The sequence below is a fragment of the Prionailurus viverrinus genome, chromosome X (genome assembly GCF_022837055.1).
Source record: "Prionailurus viverrinus isolate Anna chromosome X, UM_Priviv_1.0, whole genome shotgun sequence".
Taxonomy (NCBI): domain Eukaryota; kingdom Metazoa; phylum Chordata; class Mammalia; order Carnivora; family Felidae; genus Prionailurus; species Prionailurus viverrinus.
The window spans coordinates 10,487,599-10,509,293 of NC_062579.1; the positions used below are offsets into that span (position 1 = coordinate 10,487,599).

The 21,695-nt window shown below is 49.2% G+C and overlaps 1 protein-coding gene across 1 annotated transcript in view; it reads left to right on the forward strand.

Moving 5' to 3' along the window:
- The first annotated feature begins 1,525 nt into the window (after window positions 1–1,525).
- NHS (NHS actin remodeling regulator) overlaps window positions 1,526–21,695 on the forward strand; it is a 340,674-nt gene continuing 320,504 nt past the window's right edge. The window contains exon 1 of the mRNA XM_047843171.1: window positions 1,526–2,635. Coding sequence (XP_047699127.1) covers window positions 2,089–2,635 — 547 coding nt within the window. The 5' untranslated portion in view covers window positions 1,526–2,088. The remainder of the gene's footprint in view (window positions 2,636–21,695) is intronic.

Below are 21,695 nucleotides of genomic sequence, written 5' to 3' on the forward strand. Positions count from 1 at the left end.
GCTAAATTTGAAAACAACCAGCTCTAAGCTTTTTAGATTCGCGAGATTAAAAAAAAAAAAAGAAAAGAAACTCCTAAAACACCCTTTTCCAAAAATGTTTTCTTTCTTTCACTGTTTGCTTGGAAACAAAATCAAATTTGCAGTTGCAGGAAATGTACGATGACCCCAATGCCCTTTACTTAGACACGTTATTTTGCCATATTCTTTTCTTTGTACATGGACATTACTGTTATCATTATTCTTGCTGTTGTTACTGGGCCATTTTTGTATACCTTGCAGACATCACGGCTCTTTGCTCCCAAATTCCCACCCTGGATCTTTTCCGAACAAGGACATTCCCTTGCCTTTTTTTTTTTTTTTTTTTTTTTTTTTTTGTAAAATAAGAGAAGGGTCTGTTGAAGCCTTTATAACCAAAGTGTGGGCCGGTCCAAAGTGCTGACTGTGGGGCCCTGTGCAGGCTCCCACTAAAGGCAGGGAGAGAGGAGGCACCAGGGCAGGACTGGAGGACTTTATTGTTGCCATAAAACATATTTTTTCCATGTTCTCTTTAGACACATGAAATGAAGGCTGCATTCCCAAGATCTGGCTTGTGGCTTTAGAATAAAAAAAAATATTTTTACAGTATTCTTTTTGGAGGGATGAAAGCATGTGTTTTATTAACATTTCCCAAACTCTTTTTTTAGGTTTTAGGCTGACAGCATCCAGCCTGCAGCCCGCTGCAATCGAAATACATGCATTTTTAGAAATTATACCTTTCAGTTAGCTGAAGGGGAAAACTTTCTTTTGGGAATCATCATCTCGCCGATAAAGAACTCTAAAATCCCTGTGTGTGATCAGCACAGTAGGGTAACGCGCAGGTGATCCGGCTTATCTCACCTAACGTGTCAATGAGTTTTGCAGTTTTCTGGGGCTTTCGCTCATTGGTGGTTTGGGCCTCATTCATGATATTCTTTAGAGACCTGACCCAGCGCAAGCGGCGGGAGAGTTGCCTGGGAAGAGGTATAGACCGCACCCTGGCCACTCTGGGAAGCGCCCGAGCCCCATTTACCTCCCAGCCCATCTGTCTCACTGCGCTCACGGAGCCCGGGGCTCTCCGAGGGGCAGCCCAGTTTTTCCTGCTAAGAACCCAAAGGACTTGCTCAGAGCTGGAATTCGGCGAAGCAACTTGCTCCAACACGCCAAATCTGCCGCATCCCCAGTACCCCACCCTCCAGCTTCTGCGCTCGCTACCCACAACCCCAGCCTCAATTTGAGGACTCCCCGCCCCCACCACGCTGAGAGTCTCTATCCTAACCCCTTGGGTGCGAGGAAGTGTCTGCGCGTCGGAGCGCGCCGGGCGCGGCGAGGCCACCAGTGACTCCCAGCGGCCGCACAGGGCGCTGCGCCCCCCTCGCCCCGGCCTCCCTCCGCCCTGCGTCCGCCCCGCCGCCCCCGCGCCGCCTCCTGCGCCCGGGCTGGAGGCGGATTCCTCTCTCCGGGTTTTCAAAGCGCCTTTCCGAAACCTCCTCCCCGCCCGCCCAGAGAGGGAGTGAGATCCCGGGCGCAGTCGCTCCCCGGGGCGGCCGAGGGGCGCGCGGGGAGAGGCCTGCGCCGGGGTACTTTCAAACTGAGGCGCGCGCACACACTCACACTGAGACACGCGCGCACACACACACACTCAGACAGACACACGCGCACGCACACACACACATACACACACACACACACATACACGCCCATTTATATAGGCGGTGGCGGCCGGGGCGGCGGCAGCGGCGGCGGCGAGGCAGGAATGATGGAGCTGAGCCAGCCGACCGGGGTTGGAAGCAAGTGAGGAGAGCCCAGGCGCACCCCCCGGATTTCCGTGCCCGGCTCTTGTCATCCTACCCAGGGAACGGTGCGCCCGGAGGAGGACCAGGTGGACTGATTTGCTAGAGGGGCGGGGAAGAGGAGGAGACCAGGTGAACGGAGGAGCCCCCGCTTACCCGGACCGCCCGGTCGCGCCTTTGCCCGACTCCCGCTCCCTCTCCGCCCAGGTGGGCGCGCCCGGTTACCCGCTCGCCAGGGGCTCTTTGAGGAGACCAGAAAGTCGCGGCCCGGCTTCGCGGGATGCCTTTCGCCAAGAGGATCGTGGAGCCGCAATGGCTGTGCCGGCAGCGGCGCCCGGCGCCCGGCCCGGCGGAGGACGCGAACGGAGGCAGCGCCGAGCCGCCGCCGCCCCTGCAGCCGCCCGGCCGACGGGACGAGGCCGTGGCGCCCGGGCCGGAGGAACCTCCCCATGTGCCCCCCGCGCCACCCGGGCCGCCGCCGCCCGCCCCGACCGACCAGGCGCAGCCGCCGCACGGAGAGGCGCCAGCAGCGGGAGAGGAGAGCGCGGCGGGGGTCGCGGAGGCGGCGGCCGCGGCCGCGGCGGGCGAGGCGTCCTCGGCGGCGGCCGCGGCCGTGCTGCTCATGCTGGACCTGTGCGCGGTCAGCAACGCCGCGCTGGCCCGCGTCCTCCGGCAGCTCTCGGACGTGGCCCGGCACGCGTGCAGCCTCTTCCAGGAGCTTGAGAGCGACATCCAGCTGACCCACCGCCGCGTCTGGGCGCTGCAGGGCAAGCTCGGTGGCGTGCAGCGCGTCCTCGGCACGCTGGACCCCAAGCAGGAGGCAGTCCGTGAGTACCCGCGCCGTCCGCCCCTCCGCTCCGGCGCCGCACCCTCGCGCCCTCCCCGGTCACCGCAATCCCGGCGTCGCGGCCGCTGCAGCTTGCACCTTACTCTCCCTTCCCCACCCTCCCCTCCTCCGGGACCCACCCCAGCCCTCCTCTGGCTGGGAGTTCGGGCTAGGCTGGAGACAGGGATGCAGTCGCGGCGGGGAGAAAGTTAAAGGGGCGGCCTCGGAACTCGCGGGCAGCCGCGGGCCGAGAGGGAGCGTGTATGGGGACCCGGGAGGTAGGGGGGGTCTGTCATTCATCTCCGGAGCTCATCTACCCCGTCCCTCCCCGGGGGGGGGGCGGGGGATTGGTGCAACTTCTGTGGTTTCCAGCCTCCCAGCCCCGAGCCCTATGTAGTACCCCCCATGCGTGTTTGGGGGGCTCGAGGGGGTAGCGAGTGCCCTTTTAGGGCTTCTGCCACGCCGTAGAGGTTTTGTCACTCTTACTGCCACCACAGGGTCTGCGCCTAGCCCCGAACTTGTGCCTTGAGCTGGGGTGCGACGCAGCGCGGCGCAGCACGCCTCGCAAGTGAACTCCAAAGCCTCTGCTCCAGCCTTGTGGCCCGGAGGGACCGCGGGGAAGGGCGTGGAGGGAGGAGTGGCCCGGGCCCTGGAGAGATCTATGAGCTCCCTGGGCATCTTTTCGGCACCCGCCAGCGCAGGGTTCCTACTAAATGGCTCTGTGTGCCATCTGCCTTCGGAGCATCCCGGAGGCGTGTCCCCGTTCCCGCCCCCCCCCCCGCCACTCCTCCACCGCGTACTGTCACCCAAATCCACCCGCGTGTGGAAGACCCTTGGGCATCTTTGCTGCCCTTTAACTTCACTCTTGCGACACACTAGGGCTCCCACTAAATGTCATTCTGTGTCATCTGCCCTCCCAGAGGCGCTCCGTAGGGCCCGTTGGCGCACGGTCGGTCAAATCAGGCGGCGGCAGAATCCTTTAGGAACGAACCGACGGTGGGCGGGGGCACTAGGCCCGCGCGCCGGTCCTTTGGCGCCTAGTCCGGCTGCGACGCTCGCGGCGAAGGTGATGTCAGCGGCTCTCACTTACATAAGAAGGTTCCCCCGTTGCTGCAGCAGCTGCGCCCGAGCGCGGTGGCCTCGGAGAGCTCGGGGCGGGGGCGCTGTCGCGGCATCCTTCCTCTGGGATTTCCGGGCACCTCTGCCCTGCCACCCAGCCCTGTGTCCTCGCCGACGCTCCCACTGGCGCCCCCCCCCCCAACAAAAACCCCATTGCGCCGCGCCCCGGGAATTCGCTGCTTTTCTGCAATAACAATAATAATAATAAGCCTAATGAATAAATGATGTGCGCGATCGGTTTTCGAAGCTATAAAAGACCCAGAGTTGGGTTAATGACTGGTTGTTTAAAAGGGCAATTCCGGGATGAGTTCTGGAAAGAATTAGGATTGCCGTAGGCCAAGTCATATTTTACTTCTGGGACTTGAAATGAGCGCTTTAATCCTGCCTCCTTTCTTACCCCAAACCACACAGCAGGGACAAGCCCTTCACTTTCTACAGCGCTGATATCTGGGGAGTGCGGTTGGGGTGAGTGGTGAGTTCACTTCAAAAGAACTGGAGGGAAGTTTTGCAGACCGTTGAGTGGTGCATACATTTCTGTGTGTGTGTGGAGGGGGCACATGGCTCCTTAAATTAGATTTCACACAAGTGAAACTCAGTGCTGGGGCAGAATGTGCCCCCTTCTCCCCTCTTTCTTTAGAGACAGTAGTGGGCAGTTATGTGTCTGGAATTTAACACAATCTTTCCAGGTTCTTTTACAGGAGTACTCTTTATATGTATTTATACATGGCTAGATAAATAAAGATGGGGCTAATTAATACCCAGGGATGGGCTTAAAATCTCCTATTATTTTTTAATTTTTCTAAAACCTTGTGTCCACAGTCTGTGTCCAGATGTCTCTCTTCTTTTGTCCATATAAACTTAGGATGGCATTGTTGTCGTCTGGTGTCATAGAAAACCTAACCTTTGGAAGGAAAGACACAACGTTCTGTGTTTTTGTGTGGGCTTCCTAGCATGCAGACCCAGAGATAAGGATTTCTGTGCAAGTAGTTTCTTTGAGAGCAGATTCCTGGAAGCACAAGGGGGGCGTGGGGAGGTGAGACAGGGAAGGGAGGAAAGTTCATGCATGTTGTGAGTTGGTTACCACTGTGGGCAACTGGGATTCAATCCAGCACCCCCCTCACAAGTGTTCTGCTGAGGGGTGAGGAAGCTTCAGTACTTACGCACCAACTTCTACCCCTCACCGATGGGAAGTAACACTTGGAGCACGAACTCCCTGGCTCCTGGCGCCTGCCCCGTGTGTGTGCTCTGCAGGCTCCTGGGCCAGGTAGACAGTTGCACAAAGCCTGTGTTGTGTACAGGAATGTCTGCGGGGGTCCTCTGGGGAGGGCACAGGGGCTGTGGGTGGACTACCACCGGCATCTACTATGTGATGCATCTCCCTTCAGCATTGTTCAAGGCCTAAGGGAGTTTCTTTTTTTTTTTTTTAATTTTTTTTCAACGTTTTATTTATTTTTGGGACAGAGAGAGACAGAGCATGAACGGGGGAGGGGCAGAGAGAGAGGGAGACACAGAATCCGAAACAGGCTCCAGGCTCTGAGCCATCAGCCCAGAGCCCGACGTGGGGCTCGAACTCCCGGACAGAGAGATCGTGACCTGGCTGAAGTCGGACGCTTAACCGACTGCCCCACCCAGGCGCCCCAAGCCTAAGGGAGTTTCAAAGGGAGAGGAAGCCTAGAAATAACCCCTGCTTCCTTTTCTCCGAATTTGAAGGGGTCTGGGTACCTCCATACCCCCTGGATGGCCTTCCCGCCCTGAACACCATCCCTTATCCTTTATCCACGGACAGCTGCTTTCTGTTGCCCTGAGCCAGGCTGGGGTGGTTTTTGCAGGGGTGACCCGATCTGGCATATACTTCAGTGAAGTCACTCTGGAGGCAAGTCTGGAGGCGGCTGGACCAGTTAGACAGGGTGACTGGTGATGGTGGTCAGGACTTGAGAGGTACCTATAGAGATTGTGAAAGGTGGTAGGATTCTGAATTCATGTTGGAAATACAATTGACAGGATTTATTAATTGGATTGGGTACCAGAGAGGAGAGGAAAAAAAATTATTATGGACGACTCCTAGATTTTTTTTTGCTCTTAAACAACTTGTAGAAGGGGGTACTACTTCCAGAAATGGGTAAGGCTAATTAATGGAGGAGTGGATATTTTAGTGTGTGTGTGTGTGTGTGTGTGTGTGTGTGTGTGGCACCAATAGTTTTGTATTTTTGCCATGTTATCTTGAGATACCTTATGTGTCTTAGACAATTAGATGTGTGAATTCCAAATTCAAAAGAGAGGCCCAGGCTGGAGATGTGAGTACGATATACGGGTAGAGATGGCTGGCAGGCTGCTGAGCTGGTGTGTGTGTGTGGGGGGGGGGGGGGATGGGGTGCTCCTACATGATTACAGCGGGTTTTTCTCAGTGCAGTGCATGGTGGGGTCATCAGCCGAGATGGTGTCAGTGATGTGAGGAGAGAAGGCAGGGTGTTAATGTTGTCTCAGGGAGGGAACTCGGACTCAGTAAGGAAGCAGGATTACCTGGCTGTGTTGAGAGCCTTCTGAGATTTATGGTCATAAACTTGAAGTAAGTCCAGCTTTTCAGTCACTAAAACCTGAGACTTTGGAATTACTTCACAAGCCTCGACCCCCAGCCATTCATCCTTAGACATTTTAATATCGTTGGCGTTTTGGTTGCTGTTGATTGTATTTAGTTACTGAGTTTTAAAGTCGGTTTTGTAGTGAAGCTTAACATTCTCGTAGAAAAGTGCAGAGACTGTAAGTGTGCAGTTTGGTTAATTTTCACAAAGTGAACAACTCACGTAACCATCACCCAGATCAAGAAATAAAACATGGCCGTATCCTGAAACAACCTCCCTTTACCAGTCACTGTCCCCCACTCCAAAGGTAACCACTATTCTGACTTCTACCCCCATCAGTTAGATTGTTTTGGCTTTGAACTTTATGTAAGTAGAGTCACATGGTATATACTTTTTGTGTCTAGCACTATTCCCCCAACATTATGTTTGTAAGATTTCCTCCATGTTGTTACATATACAGTAGATTGTTCATTCTTGTTGCTGAAAAACATTCCGCTGCATGCATGTTCCTCTATTTGTTGATCCATTCTCCTGATGATGGACATTTTGGTTGTTTCTAGTTTAGGGCTATTGCCACAAACATTTTTCTGCATGTGTTTTGATGACCTAATATACCCCCAACTGTTTGATATATATCTAAGAGTGGAATTGCTGGAGCACAGGGGATGTATATGTTTGGCTTTGGTAGCTACTGCCTACCGTTTTCTAAACTGGTTATACCAATTTGTACTCCCAGAAGTACGTGAAAGTTCCAGTTGCTCCGCATCCTCACCAACACTGGTACTGTCTTTTTAATTGTAGCTACACTGGTGGGTTAGAATAGTAAAGATCTCATTGTGGTTTTAATTTGCATTTCTCTGGTGGCTTGTGAGATTGAGCACCTTTTCGTGTATATTTTTGACCCTTTGGATATGCTGTTTTGTTACCTGTTCATGGCCTTTGCTCATTTTTCAGTAAGATTTCTTGTGCCTTTTAAAATTGTCTTGTAGATGTTCTTTATATATTGTGGATATGTGTCATTTGTGAGCTCTAGGTGTTGCAAATACCTTCTCTAACTCTGTGGCTTGCCTTTTTACTCTCCGAGTGTTATCTTTTGGTGAGCAGAAATTCTTATTTTTTTGTAGTTCAGTTTATCAATCTTTTTCCTTATGGCTAGTGTTTTTTGTGTTCTGTTCTGTTTGTTCTTAAAATCTTTGCCGACCCCAAGGTCATAAAGATATTCTTCTGTGTTATAGAAGTTTTTTGTTTTGCCTTTGTCATTTACAGTCATGAGTCATAGGGCGTTGATAGTTGCAAATGGTGTGAGGTAGGGGGTCAAGATTAATTTTTTCCATATCGATGCACAATTAATCCATTGCCACTTAATGAAAAGACTGTCATTTCTCCATTGCACTGAAGTGACACTTCTGTCATCTAGCGAGTGGATTGATTTTATTTTGTAGCTAGCATTTATTCAGTTGTGCTCTATGTCAGGCCTTGTGCTAGTCATATGAATTACTTATTCAGTCCTCACAATAACTCTGTGAGAGAGCTACTGTTAGTTTCCCACTTTACTGACGATTAGCAACTTGCTCCAGGTAGCAACATCTAGAAAATGCTGGAGCTTTGAATTAGGATCCAGGGCTGAGTCCACAAGCTATGCCCCCAAGCACTAGACTTTTCTCCCATGCACTGCCACGCAAATCCAGGGGAATTACTATATTAAAATCAAGGCCCTTCTCAATATGCTTCTGTCCACTTGACAAGCTTCATCTCTGGCCCTTCTACCCATTGTCCCTCTCTGTCTTCTCCATCTATTACCCTAATCCAGTCATACTGAACTCTTGGGCATTCCCCAACTTGCCAGGCTTTCTCATTCTTCATGCCTATGTGTATACTACTCTTTGCTTCTGGAACATTTCACTGGCTGATTCCTACTCATTCTCTGATACTCAGCCAACACAGCATCTCCTCCGTGAAGTGGAACCCAGTTCCTTGCCAACCACCTCCCCACCTACAAGTTTTCTAGAACTCTGTGCTAACTTTTAGCTTTTCTCATTCCAAACAGCCACCAGTGTTGGCACTCTGTCTGTATTCCTCCAGCCCTCACCTCACATGCTGAAGGCTGCTTATGGTAAACTCCTGACTCTGCCTGGGGCTTTTTTCCCTGGCTAATGGACCATGGTTGGTCTTGAATGTAGGGGAAGCCAGAAGTGGCGGTGAGTTAAATGCTCCTGAAGCAGCACTCAACCATTGGTGGATGGGGCATTGGTGGACGAATGCCTCAGCTTCCTTGAATGGTATACACCATCTCTCAGGGCACCCCAGTAGGATTGAGCTCTAGGTGCCCACCGTGCTGACTTGTTTGATAATGCACTGTGTATTCTCGGCCTCCCTTTCTCCATCTCACTGTCTCATTCCCCTGTGGGTGGTTCTTGGGGTTGCTTTCCACATAAACTACTTGAACTTGTATTTGCACTCATAGGGTCTGGGGGAACCTGGACCAAAACAATCTGTTTAATTTTTAAACTGTGAGGGCAGAGACATAGGGCTAGGAGTATAGGAGAGGTGATGTTTCTCACTCTTTTTCCTTGAGCTATTTGCCCCAGGATTATTATATTAGCCACATGCCTGGCCCCTCCCAGATGCTCTGCAGTGGGTCCGGAAATAACTTCTTACCCTTTAGGGCACATCTTCAGTGCTTCAGGGGTGAGAAGGGGTACAGAAGGAACTCAAGTCTACTATGATGAAGACACATCCACTCTTTAGTGTTCCATTTGTCAGCCTTTGAGAGTACTGTTTATGGACCTGTGGAATGGGGTCAGTGGTGGCCCCTGGAGATCCAAGCTCCCTATTTGAGAAGCATTTCAGCCAGAGCAGAGCGGACACATAAACTGCTAAACCCAGAAAGATAGTAGGAAGTAACACATTGGGTGAATTCATCATTTTGGGCTCATATGGTAACACTAATCACGGGTTCATTCTGCTCCTAGAGGGATGATTCTTTCCCCCTCCCCCATTCTGTCTGTTCTGCCACTTGCAACACCCCGCCCCCCTCCTTGCAGTGTTGTTTTGGATGTTTCAGCAACTGTGGCTAGATTTCTTTTCCTCCTGTCTGCTCAGCGAGCTTCTCTGATGCGTTATGAGATCCTAACAGCTCCATTGAAAGCTGCTTTTAAATCCATCACGGAACAACTGAGAAGAAAGCAATCTTTCAAAGGTTAATAATTCATGGTTGTAATTTCCTCATAACTAGTAACAGCAACACATTTCTTTCTAGACTTTTCTTGCTGTACTGGATTGGGCTTTTAAATCAAAACTATTGAACCACTTTACCTAGGAAATCCTTGAGATTCTGTGGGGCTGAGAATGCTAAGACGGTAACAAAAAAGATTTTTTTTTTCTTCCTGTTTGTGGAGGCCTTTCCCACATAATGCCGTCAGGAAAGTGTAAATTCCACATAAGCTCTCAGAAATGTCTCCAGTCTCAGAGCTTCTGGTCTACCTTTAATGGGCATTACCTTTAAATTGCAATGACATATGAAATCTCTTCTATCGTCCGAGTCTTAAGAATTCATTGACTTCATATAATGCTTTGAGATTTTAGGGACAGAGACAATTTTAAATGTGATTGGAATTTTGTTTTGACAGCTCAATTTTATTTCTTTTTCCTTTATTTTTACTATTAAAAATCATGGAACACAAGATTTTGTAGGACACTGTACTTAGAAATCATAGGAAGAGTATGCCTGGAACAAACCATCAATCACAAAAATTCCTCAAAGTTCTTTTTGCATCAAGAATTCCTCATGAATCACATCTTAATAATAAGTGAAATAAAAAATAATGAGGGGGGCACCAGGGTGGCTCAGTGGGTTAACATCTGACTCTTGATTTTGGCTTAGGTCATGATCCCATGGTTTGTGGGATCGAGCCCCGCATAGGGCTCCCTGCTGAGCATGGAACCTGCTTAAGATTCTCTCTCTGCCTGTCCTCTGCTTGCACGCACGCTCTCTCAATAACTAACTAACTAAATAAATATGAGATGGGAGTGGTTTCTCAATGTAAGGCTCTCATTCTAAGATCTAAATTTGTGGAAACAAGGATTTGGAAAGCCCTCAACCACACTGCAAGCCCACAGAGGGCAGAGATCCCGTCTCGCTCATCATTGTGAATGACTGAGACAGACACGGTCCAGTTTTGTTTCTGACGTTAATGTCCACTGCTCAGTTCCCTAACGAACGTGAGAAGGTCAGCGTGTACTGAAACAGGAATCTGAAGACGTGGGCGTCCATATGCTGAAAGATGACTTAACTGTGAAGTACCTAAGTCCTTCGATGTGAAATTAACCGAGAATAAAATGAATTTAACAAGAGTTGGAGAATCTTGGGATTCTCAGAGTTGGGAAAGGCCTGAGCACCTATCCAATCCAACCTCCCGTCGAGGGTTGCAGGACACAAGTGGACCCGTTCCTTTCTTCGTTTGAACACTCTGCTGGACTGAGGTGGCCCAGTGGCCCTTGTTGTTTTAACCATTGCAGGGCATTGTTGCCGCATTATTGCCCTTAGGGCCCGCAAACTTCCCTTTCCAGCGGCAGTTGTTCTACACGGGGTTTCCTCTACTCCATTGTGCGCTTGGTATTTTGAACTTAAATTTCACAAGACTCCCCCATTGTCTCTGTTCAATTGAATCTTGCTTGCCTTGCTCTTTCATTTCCAATCAGTGGTGATGGTTTAAAATCTTGATGCAATGTGTCAGCTACTGCCCACAGCATTTTGCTCTCTGCAGACATAAACATGATTCTAGCCCGTCGTCCACATCTTTGATAAAATGACCGTTCAGATGGACTCAAGGCCAGAATCGGTTGGCAGGCAGTACCGTCAGTGTCCCTCCGAGGTGATGTCTGTCAGTCACCATTCCTTGGGTACCATTGTTGCAGCTGCCACAGATGCACCCCCCACCTTCCCATTCAAACCACATTTCTTCACCTTGCCCACAAGATTTACCATCACGAGCGACTGTCAAATGGTTTGCTGAAATCAAGATACCATATGTCTGTAGCATTCCTTTGATCTCCCCATCTAATAACCCTACTCAAAAGCGAACTGAGGTTAGTTTGGCTCAAACGGGACTCACAGCCATCAGAGGGGCCCTTTAAATGTTCTTACAGAGAATGGATAAAGAGTTTATTTTGGGGACTCTTGGTGTTTTGGCCATAGGATGACCACAGCATTGGACTGCAAGGGGACTTTCTGGGTCCTAGGGTCGATTTCTCTGACTCCAAGGCACTTGGTTTGTGAAAGGCAGAGAATCAGAGTGCTTATCTCTTTCTTTTAGGACACCCGGGGGAACCTCGTGTCCTCGTTCTCTGTTCTGAGGGAAAGGTCTGGAGTTCATGACCTTTGGCGTTTGCTTAGGCTCCGTTTGAGTAAGTTTGGCGAGCGTCCGGGTTATCTAATTGTTGAGAAGCAAGTGAGTATGTGGTTAAGAGTGCAGGCTCTGGAGTCAGACCACGAGGGCTCAAATCCCAGCTCCACCCCTTCAAAGCTGTGTGACTTTGGACAATTTCTCGAATTGTTTTTCTTGGTCTGTTATGGGATGGAGGTACCGAGAGTACTTCCTGGCATCCGGTTGTTGACAGGATCGAAGGAATCAAGGTGTACGGGCACTGAAAACCGTGCCTGGCACGTGATGAGCCCCTGGTCATTATTGGCTGTCATTTCCCTGGCGCTGTAATTGGAGCGTGCAGAGTGGGAGGCACGTGGTCATTTTTTCCAGGTAGGTGAACCTTGTGCCTAAGTCTGTGAGATGCCGGGTCAGGGGAAGGAGACAGCGGGCCAAACAGCGCAATGTCCCTGTGCACGGTCAGCGAACTATTAAGATTTCTATGCTCTTTGGGGGCTCTTTTGGTTATGCAGGGAAGTACAGAAATAAAATTTGACCGATGCTCTTATTATTTAGATTCGTTCATTTATTATAGGCCAGGCACTCTTCTAGGCACTGGAGTTTCATCAGTGAGCAAGACATTACAAAGAGCTTTCGGCAGAGAGAGAAAAACCATAAAGAACAAACATCACACCTTTAAGGAGATTACAAAGCCTCTTAGGAGGCTGTGTTAGGGGCCAAAAAGAAACTGAGGGCCAGTCAGAGGACTCGAACCTGACAAGGTTTGTGGTGTGGGGTTGCTATTTTCGTTTTTTATTTTAATTTTTTTTTTTTTTGAGGTAGGCTCCGTGCCCAGTGTGGAGCCCCACGTGGAGCTTGAACTCATGACCCTGAGAACGGGACCTGAGCCGAGATGGAGAGTCAGTTGCTCAACCAACAGAGCCACTCGGGTACCCGGAGTTGCTGCTTGAGATGGTGTGGTCAGGTGGACCTCACGGAGGGAGCAGCCTTTGAGCCCAGGTCGGAAAGAGCTGGAGGAAGAGGACTCTGGCAGAGGGAAGCGGGGCTGGTACAAAGGCCCTGAGGCGAGAGCATGCTTGGCTTGGTGAAGGGATGGCAAAGGGGCCGGCCCGTGTGGTGGATGTGGCATAAGGAGAAGAGTGGGAGAAGAGGGGGGGCCAGGGAGGAGGGGCAGAGGGTGCTTCATGGAGGGTCTTGTGGGCCGTTTTGAGGCCTTTTACTCTGAGTGAAATGGGGCCTCAGTGGAGTGTTTTAAGCCTAGGAGTAGCAGCACTGACTTAGAGTTGGAAGGGGTCACGTGGGCTCTTGGGACTGGAGAAGGCTGCGGGGAGGCAGGGCTAGAAGCAGAGGGAGCAAGTAGGAGGCGGCCGCAGCTTTCCTGGTGAGAGAGATGGAGGTGGTTTGGCGGAAGTAATGAGAAGTGGTTGGATCCACTTTAGAGCTGTTGACATTTTTTGATTCATGTTTTAGGGCTAGGCAATGCGACCCATACAGGAGGGCATAAAATTGAAGGGGAAAGGAAAACTCTCCTCCCCTCTTACCCTGCCAGACGCGCTTCAAAGGAAACCATGTTACAACGTGTCCCAGTCCTTCTAGGAGCGCGAGCAAATTCTCACATGTGTCAAATGCCTTTTGTAAAGCCACTTCTGAATGTCAAGGGAGTCCGCGCTTCCAGAGTCTTGTTGATTAATCATATTTTGCTGCCTTGGACGATTTTAAAAGGTGTTCTGAGACTTAAAAAAAAAAAAACAAACTCAAATAAAATCAAGGTCTACTTTCCATACGGTCCAGTGTGTGGTTTGATGAGTTTTAACAACTGTATTCACCTGTGCGGCCCACACCCGTAGTAAGATACAGACTATTCCCGCGTTCCAGATGGATAATGCTCGTTTGAGTTAGGAGAGCAGTGTTTGAACTCGGGTGCCCTCACCCCAGCCCCTGCCGGGCCTGTTGTATGGCTATGGGCATGGAAGAAAATGTTTTCAGGGCTCTCCCGGAGGATCCGACTCAGACAGTTTGGAACGGTGGCGTTTCCTCCCTTTGGCCCGATGGCGCTGGCTGTCGATAACATCTTGGTGCTGAGCTGTAGGCAGGATCGGGGCGGAGGGATCAGAATCTGGCCTCAGAGGCCGCGGGATTTGCTTAGAAGTAGGAGTTTTGGGGGCACCTGGGTGGCTCAGTCGGTTGAGCGTCCGACTTCAGCTCGGGTCATGATCTCACGGTCTGTGAGTTCGAGCCCCGCGTCGGGCTCTGTGCTGACAGCTCAGAGCCCGGGGCCTGTTTCAGATTCTGTGTCTCCCTCTCTCTCTGACCCTCCCCCGTTCATGCTCTGTCTCTCTCTGTCTCAAAAATAAATAAAGGTTAAAAAAAATTAAAAAAAAAAAGAAGTAGGAGTTTTTCTTAAGATAAAGCTAAAATATCATTTTAAGGGACGTGAAAAAAAGGACCTTGTTCACCTTAGGCCAATTTGGAAGTGGCAGGGGGTACCGATTTGTACATGTGTTTTCAGCCAATGCTGATGCTCGAAGCCTGGGTGGAGGGTGACCAAAGTTTTTGAAAATCTGATTTCTGATTATTCTGTCTGAGTGCATCTAGACCTGTGAAATAAGAAGCCCCGTTCTGGAGTTCACCTACTCTTGATTTTGAGTGCTAGACGTCTGAGGGAGCAAAGAGGAGACACGACAGCCAGTGAGACATAATGTTCATTAGAATTTAATATCAATATTTATGTTTCTCTCCAGCATGCATCTGGACTCTCTTCCTCAAGCCTGTATTTATATTTTAATAATGCAAGTAAAGCTGTATTTTCCTTTTTAACTTCGCATCAGAGTTCTTCTGCCTCAGCCAGCCCCTCCTCACCCCTGCAGAGCTTCAACAGCAAGATGGCGCGTGTTTATGGAGAGTTGGATTCTAGAGATGAACTTCGGGGTTGGGGGCGGAGGGGGGCGGTGCAGCACGAATAACTACCGCAGAAATCCTTTTCCCTGTGAGAAGTCCTAGGGCTTTTTGCTTCACGAACAGGAGCTTCAGAGTTTGGGGCGGTGTGGGGGAAAGTGGACAAACCGAGACGAGACCCCGGGAAGGACACCGTGGAAGGTTTCCTGAGTTTCACTTGGGTTAAATGCCTTCAGTGTGAGAGAAGAGATGTTGGAAGTCGGCTCAGGTATCAGATGTCACGAGTGCTCATCTGGCAAAGTTTTAGCCTCTGCTAATTAAAACTAATCCAATTGCACGAAGAAAAATACATTGCATAAGGTTGCCACTTGTGTGGCTTTATTTTAACTCTTTGCCCCACACCCTAAGACCGGCGAACCTCAGGCTGGTGATGGGGGGGTGGGGATGAGATGATGAGAAGTGGGGTTCACTTCCAAGTACACTGGAGAAAAGACAGCGAGCGAGGCAAGCTATTAAGAGTATTGGCCTGGCAGTGCGCATTTGAAGCCCTCTTGGGTTTTCTTGATTTGTCACCTCAAAGGCTTTAATGGCCGTTGAGTGAGAAGGAAAGTTAAAAAGACAAAAGCAAAAAAACCCAGAGAGACGCTTCACTTTGTCACCTTGTAGTTGTCTTTCCAAGTTGCTCTGCGTGTGTTCTGTGGCCTGGTTGGCGTGGTTCAAGGTTTGTTCCCCAAGGGATGGGAATTTTGTCATGATCACAGGCTGTGGTCCTCATCCTGCTCACTTTTCTGGAAGTATATGTTGGCCTTTGATCCTCTCAGTCCCACCACTTGCCAGCTGTGGCATCTTAGACACATTCGTAGCTTCTGTGCCATAGTTTCCTTCCCTGTGAGATGGGGACACCGTTAGTACCCCCCACGGAGAACCGTGGTAAAGATGAAGTGAGTCCGCCTGTGGATGGCGTGGCACCGTGTGGCGCATACACCGAAAACCCAGTGAGGGCTAAGAGCTGTAGGCCACGGATGCCACCATTTTCGTCGCTGTTTTGTCATGATTATTATCACGGGCTTGGGTAAAGGAAATAGGTATAAAAGTGGGTAAAACCCACCCCCTGTGGCTCCTCAACCACCGTAAATATTGTGGCCAGGTGGACGTGTGGTAAAAATGAGGACCGAAGAACGCCACCCTGCTTTCTGGCCTGGCTGGCCTAACTCCTGTCGTGGAGCTCTGCGAGAACAATTTAGCGTCTGGCAGCCATTAGGCCCTCACTCTCGGGGGGCCATGGACTTCTACTGATGGCGGGGAAGGCCTGGCTTAGGATGTGTGCTGTTGTGGAAGTGGCGCCGAGTGTGGACACCCACGCCCTTGCTTTCTGGAACCGTATGCGTCTTCTCCCATAATGACACGTCCAGGCCTTCGTCTTCTGCTCACTGTAGTCAGACAGTGGAACAGCTAGCGGAAGAGAGGAGATGCTAGGTCTGGGCAGACCGTGGCAGAGAATGCCTCAGCTGTTCACCGGCACTTCCCATTCCTTCCTGGGCACACAGCCAGACTACATTTCCCAGCCTCCCTTGCAGGTAGGTTGAGCCATGTGACTGAGTTTTGTCCAATGGATGTGGGAGACAGAGGTCGTTGCTTTGCCCTAGGATGGATGTATAAAAGCTCCTGCATAATCCCCCGCAGTTTATTTCTTCTTCGCTCTGCTGGCGGCGCGCAGAGGGTTCAGCAGAGGACCCCGAGGCCCTTAGGGATGGTAGGGCCACCACTGGGTCCCTGAATCCACGTGGAAGGCTGTCTGCCAACACCTGATCGGACTTCGCATGAGGGAGAAGTATTCTTCCATTTAGGAGCTCTTTGGTATGGCACTTGGCGTCAGCGGACCCGAACTAACACGGAGGTAGAGTGCAGGGAGGAAAAAGGACTGCTTTTCCTGAAAATGCACAGATGGTGAAAATACTCCCAAGTATTTGGTGTTCTGTAACTGAACAAAAGAAGCGCTAAACCGTAGGATCTTTTTCTGAGAGGCGTAGAGCGTTTCTGTGTGTGTGACCAGAGCAGTGTGGCGGCTTTCCTCAAGTAAGCAAATGGATATAAAAACTTGTTGACAGAGTTCCAGCTTCTAGAGAAACGTGGCTACCTGGAACCAAAAGAATTCTCTCTCTCTCTCTCTCTCTCTCTCTCTCTCTCTCCCCCCCATGTGTAAGTGATGTACGTATAGTCGTAAAACTTCAAATATAGAAATGTGCACAAATCCTGACTGTATGGCTCAAGGAATCCTCAGAAATTGGACACCCCTCGGTAGCCAGGCCCTGGAACAAGAAACAACATTTGCAGCCTTCTAGACATCATGCCAATGTTCCCGTCCAATCGTACCTTCCCGGCGGTAGCCATTGCCCTGACCTCTAATAGCACGGATTATTTTGGCTGGTTTGGCTTTTATGTGCTTTTTTTATATCTGGATTTTTTCCCCCTCAAAATTATATTTACGTGACCCATTTGCATTGTCGCATGGAACTGTAGTTTTTATTTTCATCGCTATATAGTATTCCTTCCGACAGATATACCATGGCTTATTTGTCTGTTCTATTAATGGGCATTTCCGTGATTTTCAGTTTTAGCTCTTTTGAATGATGTTGCTGTAAACATCCAGGTTCCTGCCTTTTGGTGAGCATACCTGCAGATCTCTGTCTGGTAAAAATTCCCTCCCTTGTAGTTTTACAAAACTTTTTCTCTCGACAAGACACATCAGGGCTGCGACAGTGACTGTTCTCATTCCTTGTCCTTTGCCTTCTAGACTAAGCAAAAGTTTTGCTGTGTTTTTCCGTAATGTAAAGATTATCACTGATCCTTAGTGGCAACGTTTTGATGTCTAAAATGGAGGAAATGTGATCTACTTAAAAAGACCTTTCTTCCCCCTCTCTTTAAATTAAAGCATAGTTATGGGGCCTTTTGATTCTCAGACAAGGGCTCTTAACAAAGCCATGTTTCAAATCACTCGCAAACTCCATGTAATCGGAGTTTGACGTTGGAATCTTTATTGGCGCTGCTTCAGCTCTTTGTGAGGAGGATCCTTTCAGATTTTCAAATTGCTTCCGTTCCTGGGGTTGGGAATGGAGGAGGAAGACCGGTGCATTCTCAAATCACTTGGCTGGATTAGCCTTAGAGCTACAGAGAGTTGCCTTCTCTGATTGCCCCAACCCTCAAAATTTTATGCAAAATCGAGGCAAAGCAGAACACTTCCTCAGAAGGGCAACAGACAAAGAGGAGGGGAGGCTTTTCTGTCTCCCTGAGAGGGTTTATTCCGGTTCTTCTTTGCTTTCAGGGCCTCGGATATCTGATCCACAAAGTAGCAACCCCGGCTAGATGGAGCTTTGTGGATTCTGGGGGTTGAAACAGCCTCCAGCGAATTCTAAAACTGCCCACAGGACTTTGTTTCAAACCCCTGGCCGAGGCTCAGCTTCCCAGACTCCTGCACCCCAGCGCCCCAGGCCTCTTCCCTGCTTGGTCTGAAATGACGTGATTGGAGAATTGAAGGGTGAATGTTTCAGCACAGGCCTTCCCCTCCAAGCATCCCGGGAATATCTGAGACCTCTTTGAGGGCCAGGCAGCCCTGTGGCTACCTTGTGTTTTGGTGGAATGTTTGGTTCACTTTGGGTGTGAAGGCGTGGGGAGCCTCTGCAGCTGAATCTGAAAGAGTGACACCCAGCTGGGCCTTGGAGAGTGGGGTTTTATAATTTGAACGTGGCTTTAAACTTTACTTTGCTTCATTCTTTTTCCTAACTAGAGGATAGGTGAGCTGATTTTTCCATGAGGGAACCGCTTTGGACCATTAACCAGATTTTCTTCAAATGTAGAGACTTGACTTCTCGCTTTTAACAACCAGAGGCCTAGTGAGACAGCTCTATGAAGTTGCAGGTGGGGAGAGGGGGGCGGAGGATATGCCTTTCTTTACCCACCAGGTGTGAAATGCAAAAGAGCTTTATGCAGAACAAGAGGCCTTTAAGAATCCAGACATACACTGAAAACCTGAGTATCTCTTGCCTACATCTACTACGTGTGGATGTCCGATGGCCGAGAGCACAGCCTACAGCTGTTTCTTTCTCACCCCTTTGGCTTTTTCCTGCAGCCAACCCTGCCCCCAGTTTTTGGAAGATGGCTGAATTTTTGTCTTAGAGGACTGTTGTCAAGGGGATTCTTCTAAAGAGGTTCAGGTGGACGTGGAGAGGATTGGAGTGCGCGCGTGCACACACCTCTAAACTTATTGTGTGGATGTTTTCTGCGACTCTCGTCTCATATTATTTCACAAGCCCCTCAAAGGCCCCTGCTGCAAACGTATGCTTTTGGTACATGAGGAAACAGAGGCCCCGCCAAGTGGCTTTGAGAGCACACTGTTGAAACTTGGAATCCAGGACTCAGTGGGGCTCTCGTCTGCAGTTTGGTGCTCCACCTGCTTTCCTCAGGGGCTCTCCATGCACACACGCTTCCTCCCACCCCTACCACCTTAGCACCGCTGGGTAGCCTTCTGCCTCCCGGTTTATGATGGGGAAACAGATGTAGAAGAAAAGACCCAAGGACGGTGTCCAGGTGAGTCCTTGGATGTTCAGAAGGGCTAGGGTTGGGACCTTTGGACGAGAACGCCCATGAATCAAGAAGTACCCACTGCGTGTCTGACACAGACACGTGGCAGTGTTAGATGTTCACACGTGTAATGGGCAAGGCAGTAGCTGCATGTCTGGCTGTAACTGATTAGTCGTCTACTTGTAACCTAGTAGTTTGGGGGAACGCACCGATTGTGTAAAATAAGTTGGTCGCTATAGCAGGAGTCAGTTTATACATCAAGGCCTTTGCTATGAAAACCCAAAGGTTCACCTTGTGGATACAGAGGTTTCCCTTCTAGCTCAGGGGTCGGCCTTCTCTCTTCTATGGTGTTGCTTGAAGGCTGATGCACATTAACGGTGGGTGACCTCCATTCAGATTACTAATCACCCCAAATTGAAATAAATTGCCTCCCCCCCCCCTTTATTCGAATAGGCCAAAATGAAAAAATGATAATGGTCAGATTTGGGGCGGGAATGAAGATGGGGTGAGCATGAGGGTACCTTCAGACACTGCTGATGGAAGCGTGATGAGGTATCCCTTTTCTGGGAAACAGTTGGCCTTTAGGGGATTAATACACAAAACAACTGTATACCAGAGATCTCACTTCAGAATTTAACCTAAGAAAATCACTGGAAGAGCAACATTAAAATGCATAGATGCTTTACCTTTGCTTATGATGAAGAAATATTGGGAATATCCCTAAATGATTAATGGTAGAAAATTGGTTGAATAAGCAACATGACTACAAATTGGTACAGTGAAATACCCTACAGCAGATTACTGCATGTTTGTTAAGATGCAGGAATATGGAAAATGTCTGGAAGGATATATAATAAATCAGTATTAGAATTAAAAAAAAATGTTTATTTATTTTGGACAGACCCAGAGAGGCAGAGCATGAGTCGGGGAGGGGCAGAGACAGAGGGAGATACAGAATCTGAAGCAGGCTCCAAGCTGTCAGCACGCGGGACTCGAACTCACGAACCGTGAGATCATGACCTGAGCCCAAGTCGGACGCTCAACTGACTGAGCCACCCAGGCACCCCACAAATCAGTGTTTCTTTTTTTTTTTTTTTTATTTTTTTTCAACGTTTTTTATTTATTTTTGGGACAGAGAGAGACAGAGCATGAACGGGGGAGGGGCAGAGAGAGAGGGAGACACAGAATCGGAAACAGGCTCCAGGCTCCGAGCCATCAGCCCAGAGCCTGACGCGGGGCTCGAACTCACGGACCGCGAGATCGTGACCTGGCTGAAGTCGGATGCTTAACCGACTGGGCCACCCAGGCGCCCCAACAAATCAGTGTTTCTAAAATAAGTTTTGATCATGATCCACAGTGTGCAATACATTTTACATTTGTGGCCCCGGTAGATGCAAGTCGCTGAAACAATGGTTTTATTAACAATACTTGCTTCTCTCTTTTTATTATTTAAAAAATTTTTTAAATTGACATCCAAATTAGTTAGCATATAGTGCAACAATGATCTCAGGAGTAGATTCCTTAATGCCCCTCACCCGTTTCGCCCATCCCTCCTCCCACACCCCCTCCAGGAACCCCCTGTTTGTTCTCCACATTTAAGAGTTTCTTATGTTTTGTCCCACTCCGTTTTTATATTTTTGTGTCCCTTCGCTTATGTTCATCTGTTTTGCCTCTTAAAGTCCTCATATGAGTGAAGTCATATGATATTTGGCCAACCGACACATGAAAAAATGCTCAACATCACTCATCATCAGGGAAATACAAATCAAAACCACAATGAGATACCACCTCACACCTGTCAGAAGGGCTAACATTCACAACTCACGAAACAACAGATGTTGGTGAGGATGTGGAAAAAAGGGGAACGCTTTTGCATTGTTGGTGGGAATGCAAACTGGTGCAGCCACTCTGGAAGACAGTATGGAGGTTCCTCAAAAAACTAAAAATAGAACGACCCTACGACCCAGCAATGGCACTACTAGGCATTTATCCACGGGATACAGGGGTGCTGTTTCGAAGGGACACATGCACCCCCATGTTTCTAGCAGCACTATCAGCAATAGCCAAAGTAGGGAAAGAGCCCAAATGTCTATCGACGGATGAATGGATAAAGAAGATGTGGTTTATATATACAATGGAGTGTTACTTGGCAATCAAAATGAAAGAAATACTTGCTTTGCTCTATGCGATGCATTCCGGTATATGTATTTTTCTTTTATCATCCAATCTTATCCCATCCTTCCCTACACTGTCCTACTTCACTCCAATTCTACCCCTTTTCTCCTTTCTTCTGTTTCATTTTTTTAAGATGCCAGCTGTGACCCTTTAAGTTGATTTTATGATCTCCTGATAGAGTTTGAAAGACACTGCTCTAGAATGTTAAACAGTGGTTATCTCTGGCAGGTGGGATTATAGATAACTTTTTTTTTTTTAGAAGTGGGGGTCTTTTTTGCTTCTCTCGTTACTTATGTAATACAAAGGCTAATGAACATTTTTAAGTGCTTAT